The following is a 6,372-nucleotide window of genomic DNA, read 5'->3' as shown; positions in this document are numbered from 1 at the left end:
AATTCTCTGTTTTCACTTCAAATTCTATGCCCTTTGGGTTGAATTTTGAAGGTTTGGGGAAGATCAACACGGGTATTCGCAGAATCAACGTGTTTTGCTCTTCGTTATCGTAACACACACTACATCACTAATCAAATTCCTATCAGTCAAATTTCAAAATTTTCATATTTAAATCGAATACCTATAGTTACATCCATTATATATATATATATATATATATACACACACACCTTAGGGGTTACATGCATATATATAGGTGTATTCACATTGTTTCTTTTCGTACAACAAAGCATGGAGTTCCTAATTGTAACGACAATTTTTTCTCTTCTTCTTTTCCTACTTTATATCATCAACAAAAAGAGGGCTAAGATAGGGGCGGATCCAAAGCCACCTCAAGCCAAAAATGCATGGCCTGTAATCGGACACTTGCACCTTCTAGGTGGATCTCAGCTCCCTCACAAGGTTTTAGGCGACATGGCGGAAAAATATGGCCCTATCTTCACCATCAAGCTTGGTTTTCACCAAGCTTTGGTGGTGAATAACGCGGACTCAGCCCGCGAATGCTTGACCAAAAACGACAAGGCCTTTGCAAGTCGACCCAAAGCACTGGCTTTTGAACTTATGGCCTATAACTATGCCGTGTTTGGATTTAGTCCCTATGGGGATTACTGGAGACAACTTCGCAAGATTGTGATGCTCGAAGTTCTTTCTCAACGCAGAGTTGAGATGCTTGAACATCTTCGAGTTTCAGAACTTAGATCGTCAATAAAAAGTATATATGATGTTTGGTTAACAAACAAAGAGAGTGGAAATTCAGGTATGGTGAAGGTTGACATGAGTCATTGGTTTGGAGAACTGGTATTAAACATTATGGTTAGGATTATATCAGGAAAGAGGTTTTCTCCTAATGACAAAGAAGGGGTTAGATTTCAGGTGGTTATTAGAAAATATTTTGAATTATTGGGTGCCTTTGTGGCATCTGATTACATCCCTTTTCTCAAGTTTTTCGATGTGGGTGGATACAAAAAACGCATGACAAAGACGGCGAATGAAGTGGACGAATTCATCGAGGGATGGCTCGAGGAGCAAAAAGCTAAAAGAGAATCAGTTCCACCACATGAAGGCAATCAAGTTTTAATAAATGTGTTAATTAACATTCTTGAAGGTGCTTCTGAAACGGAATTTCCAAAAGGTTTTGACCATGATACAATTATCAAATCCACATGCCACGTAAATTCAAACATTAGCATCTCTTTCTTAATTTGTGATTTTTTCTTAGTGACATATTTTTCCAACTATGCTGTATATAATGTAATTGCAGCAACTCCTAACAGCAGGCTTGGACACGACATCTGCAACTCTAACATGGGCATTGTCATTACTACTTAACAATCCAAAAGCACTAGAAACTGCCCAAGCAGAAATTGATAAGCATGTTGGAAGGGAAAGACTAGTGGAGGAGTCAGACATGAAGAACTTAGTCTACCTTGAAGCGATCATCAAAGAAACATTGCGTTTGTACCCTGCTGCACCTCTCTCGGTGCCTCATGAGTCCGTAGAGGATTGCATTGTGGGTGGCTACAATATCCCAAAAGGCACCCGTCTTCTGGTAAATATTTCAAAGATTCATCGTGACCCAAATACTTGGTCGAATCCCCACGAGTTTCAGCCAGAAAGATTCTTGACAAGTCATCAGAATGTTGATGTGAAGGGAAAACATTTTGATTTGATTCCATTCAGTAGCGGGAGAAGAATGTGCCCTGGTGGTGTCTTGGCTCTTCATGAGTTACGTATAACATTAGCTACTTTGATGCAACTGTTTGTTCTGAAACCGACATCAAGCGAACCAACTGACATGAGTGAAAGCTTTGGAATTACTATTTGCAAAGAAATGCCACTTGAGGTTCTTCTTGCCCCTCGTTTATCGTCTGGCATTATGTATGGTGTTGGTGGATGATTTATCAGCTTCAAAGTATGCAGTCCTTGTATGTTAACATGTGATTCATTCTTCTTTCACGTGTTTTAACATGGATGTTTCCGTTGGGAGTTGAGTCAAGAGGTTGTGCTGGTTTATCGCTTCGTTTGGTAGCTTATGGTTCAACTTTTCATTTGAATAAGTCTGTTTTGAAGTCCGGGTCTGGTGCTTGTTTACGTTGGTTGTTTTCCCTATTTAAGATGTATCTGCTGCTACTTTTGATGTATGCTTTTCAGTTTGATCAATAAAAAGAAAACCTCTTGGGCTCTCTTTGTTCTTCTACACTTTATTAGAGAACGCGGGGCGGTCACGTTATACTTTCGTATAACGCATGATGGCCAGATTGTTCCCACCGCTGCTGATAGGCCCACGTCCCCAAATTTAAATAAAGTAGTCGTTGATGTGAAAACCCAGTTGCAAGGATCCGATCCAGGGGAGAGTTCGACCCAAGTTTCATGGGTTACATTGGTCCAAGTCAACACCTAACTACCATGCAGCAATTTCAGCCACTGCCTCGTTTCCCATTATTGCAATTTTATTTTCTGATTTATTTTCTTTTATTTAATTCAGTAATGTTTCCTTAATTTCAGAGGTAGTGGCTAGTCAGTTATTTGTTTTTTCCCTTTGTATTGCAAGATGGATGAAAGTTGGTTTTTCAGTTATCAATTACAAAATTTCTCTTTGAGAAAACTCTAAAATTTCCATTGCTATTCCTATTTGGCTAATAGGGAGGTGTTCTTTGGAGTCTAAATAGGTTGTAGGTGGTGAGATCTGTATCCTATATCCTGTTTAGAAGTGCCCGACGAGAGAACGAGTGGTGAATTATCTGTATCTCGTTTCGATCGTTGATTACCGTTGGAGTTCAAATTCGAATTTTTAGCCTCTGTATATCATCTTGGTATCAGAGCTTAAGGTTCAATTGACCATTATGGATACCCGCAGTACTGCCGAATTGAAGAAAGTAACCGAAAACCTTGAACCCGAAAAGGCGGAGACGGCCCAGCAAATGAAACTCATGCAAGAACAAATCAAAGAGCTTTCTGTGAATCGCAAGAATTTATCAGATCGGTTCGAGGATCGGGAAGCGGCGGAAAAACAGGTTCTGGTTCTTTTTATTCTAATGACATTAAGATTGATATTCCCGAGTACGATGGCAGACTCGATCCCGATGAGTTTGTAGAATGGATTAGAACTGTTGAGCGAGTTTTTGATTACCGTCAGACCACTGAGGCGAACAAAGTGAAGGTGGTAGCGTTGAAGTTGCGAAAATATGCGTCTACGTGGTGGGCGAATGTTTGTACTAAACAGGAACGCTTAGGCAAAGGGAAGGTGAAAGATTGGGCTAAGATGAAGCGGTTGATGAAAGAAAAATTCTTACCTTCGTACCATATCCAATCCAGTTTTTCGCAACTCCACAATCTGAAACAATCAGGTCGAACCGCTGAAGAATACACCCGAGAATTTGAGTATCTCATTATGAAGTGTGACTTACCCGAAGACGGTGTGACTTACCCGAAGACGAACCCCAAACCTTAGTTCGATATTTGGGAGGACTGGACACTCATATTTCTAATGTGGTTGAGCTTTATCCATATGCCACGTTGGAAGAGTTATCCATGTTAGCCCATAAAATTGATTTACAACACAAAACTAAAAACAAGACCACCACAGTTACCCGACCAAACACCAAACCTATACCCACCTTCAAAACCACCACCCCATAAAAACCCACATATCCTACTGAAAACCCCACTACCCAATCTAAATTACCCAGAAGATGTTTTCGATGCCAGGGACTTGGACACATTGCTTCTGAATGTCCAAACAAGAAGATGGTGACTCTGGCAGATTTTGAAGCATTTGATAATACCCTAAACCATTCCGAACACGCTGATATGGTTCCTCAATCTGATGTTGTAGAGGAAGATGTTCTTGGACCCGATGAAGGGGAGGTACTTGTGGTCCGACGTGCCTTGAGTAGTACAATTCAATCCGAAGAAAACCAACAATGGGAAGCCATTTTCCACACTCGATGCACCATTTCCGACAAGGTTTGTACGTTAATAATTGATGGCGGGAGCTGTACTAATGTGGCCTCACAAACCCTGGTTTCGAAACTGAAGTTGACACCCGAACCCCACCCGGAACCTTATGTCATTCAATGGCTTAATCCAGGTAAAGGACTTCAGGTTTCAAGTCGAATATTATTATCTATAAGTATTGGCAGGAAGTATGAAGATTCGATTTGGTGCGATATAATTCCTATGGATGCTTGTCATGTGCTGTTGGGTCGGCCTTGGTTATTTGACAAACGGGTCATGCACGATGGGTATTTAAACACGTATTCTTTCAATCACAACCAACGAAAAATAACACTTACTCCTATGACACCTTTGAACCCACCCAAGAAACAATTACCACTCACCACTCTATTGAAAGCTGATCAATTTGAATTTGCCAAAAGTCGAGAGCTAATTTTATTCAGCCTTGATGAAGAAGCTAGCCAATCCTACTGTGAACCCCACCCGTTACTTTCACCCTTACTTCAAGCCTATTCCCATGTATTCCCTGCTGAAATACCACCCGGTTTACCCCCGCTCCGATCAATCCAACACAAGATTGATCTCGTTCCCGGTTCAATAGTACCCAACAAACCCGCCTATCGATCGAACCCACAAGAAACCGCTGAAATCCGAATACAAATAGATGCCCTTTTGTCCAAAGGACTGATTTGAGAGTCCCTTAGTCCATGTGCTGTTCCAGCTCTACTCGTACCAAAGAAAAATGGAGAGTGGCAGATGTGTTGTGACAGCTGAGCTATTAATAAGATCACCATTAAATACCGATTTCTGATTCCGCGATTGGATGATATGCTTGACGAGTTGTATGGTTCTCAAGTCTTTTCTAAAGTTGATCTTCGTAGTGGGTACCATCAAATTCGGATCTTTGAAGGTGATGAATGGAAAACGGCATTTAAGACGAAAGACGGTTTGTACGAATGGCTCGTTATGCCTTTTGGTTTATCAAACACGCCTAGCACGTTTATGCGACTGATGAATCAAGTACTTAAACCATTCTTGGGGAGGTTTATTGTTGTGTATTTTGATGATATTTTGGTGTATAGTAAGGATGAACAGGAGCATCGTGATCATCTACAACAATTGTTTGAAGTTTTGGCTCAAGAACGATTGTTTGGTAACCAAGAAAAATGTGAATTTTTCTCTCCACAGGTCACCTTTTTGGGGTATTTAATTTCAGGAGATGGGATTCAAGTAGACGATAAAAAGGTACAAGCGATACGAGATTGGCCTACTCCTACCTCGATACAACAGATTCGAAGCTTCCATGGATTGGCCTCGTTTTATCGTCGATTTGTTCGTCATTTCAGCACCATAGTGGCTCCAATGACTGAGTTAACTAAGCAGAAGTACATTGAGTGGAATGAACAGGCTCAATTTGCTTTCGAGGAGTTTAAACGCCAATTGGCTTCGACACCGGTCCTCGCTTTACCGTGTTTTGAAGAGGTTTTTGAAGTCGAATGTGACGCTTCTGGTGTGGGCATCGGCGCTGTTCTTACCCAACGTGGTCGTCCATTAGCATACTTCAGCGAAAAGTTTAACGATGCTAAACGGCGATACTCTACGTATGATAAGGAATTTTATGCCATTGTTCGGGCACTCGAGCATTGGCAACACTATCTAATTTCAAAAGAATTCACTTTACATTCCGATCACGAAGCTCTAAAGTACATTCAAGGCCAACACAAATTACAATCACGACATGCTAAGTGGGTTGAGTTTTTGCAAATTTTCACTTTCACCATTAAGCACAAGTCTAGGAAGTTGAATAAAGGTGCAGATGCTCTCTCTCGTAAATTTTTATTATTACAGACTTTATGCCCTAGGGTTATTGGTCTTGATGCTATTAAAGATGGTTATTCTACCGACTCAGAGTTTGGAGATTTGTTCGTTCGTTGTCAGACTCGAGCGGTCGGAGACTTCCAGTTGGTGGATGGTTTTCTTTTGAAGGGTACCAGGCTATGTATACCCAAGGTTAGTCTTCGAGAATCGTTAATCAAAGAAGTACATGAAGGTGGGTTGGCGGGGCATTTTGGGGCTGACAAAACAACATTGATGCTCAAACAACATTTTTTCTGGTCAAAACTAGCTCGTGATGTTGATCATCTGATTCGGCGATGTGCCACTTGCCACCGAGCTAAAAGTCGTTCCGCACCCCATGGGTTATACATGCCTCTTCCTGTCCCGAATGCACCTTGGGAAGATGTAAGTTTGGATTTTATCACCGGGCTGCCTCGTACCCGACGCAACAAAGAATTAATTCTCATCGTCTTTGATCGATTCTCTAAAATGGCACACTTTCTTGCGTGTCATACTACA

At 41.2% G+C, this 6,372-nt stretch overlaps 1 protein-coding gene across 1 annotated transcript; it reads left to right on the top strand.

Annotated features, from left to right (window-relative positions):
- Positions 1 to 291: 291 nt before the first annotated feature.
- Positions 292 to 2,230, top strand: LOC110924439 (cytochrome P450 CYP82D47). Its single transcript, XM_022168445.2, has 2 exons — positions 292 to 1,230; positions 1,322 to 2,230. The coding sequence occupies exons 1-2, from the start codon at positions 292 to 294 to the stop codon at positions 1,955 to 1,957; spliced, it is 1,575 nt and encodes a 524-aa protein (XP_022024137.1). The 3' UTR covers positions 1,958 to 2,230.
- Positions 2,231 to 6,372: the final 4,142 nt, after the last annotated feature.

Source organism: Helianthus annuus, chromosome 2, assembly GCF_002127325.2.
Source record: "Helianthus annuus cultivar XRQ/B chromosome 2, HanXRQr2.0-SUNRISE, whole genome shotgun sequence".
Lineage (NCBI taxonomy): Eukaryota > Viridiplantae > Streptophyta > Magnoliopsida > Asterales > Asteraceae > Helianthus > Helianthus annuus.
Note: the sequence above shows the minus strand (reverse complement) of the source record. Positions and strands in the feature narration are given on the sequence as shown.

Bases quoted from the DNA above. Each gene is read 5' to 3' on its own strand.
- LOC110924439 (XM_022168445.2), top strand. From the start codon at position 292: ATGGAGTTCCTAATTGTAACGACAATTTTTTCTCTTCTTCTTTTCCTA. The intron at 1,231-1,321 runs GTAAATTCAAAC...ATGTAATTGCAG, and splicing joins TTATCAAATCCACATGCCAC to CAACTCCTAACAGCAGGCTT.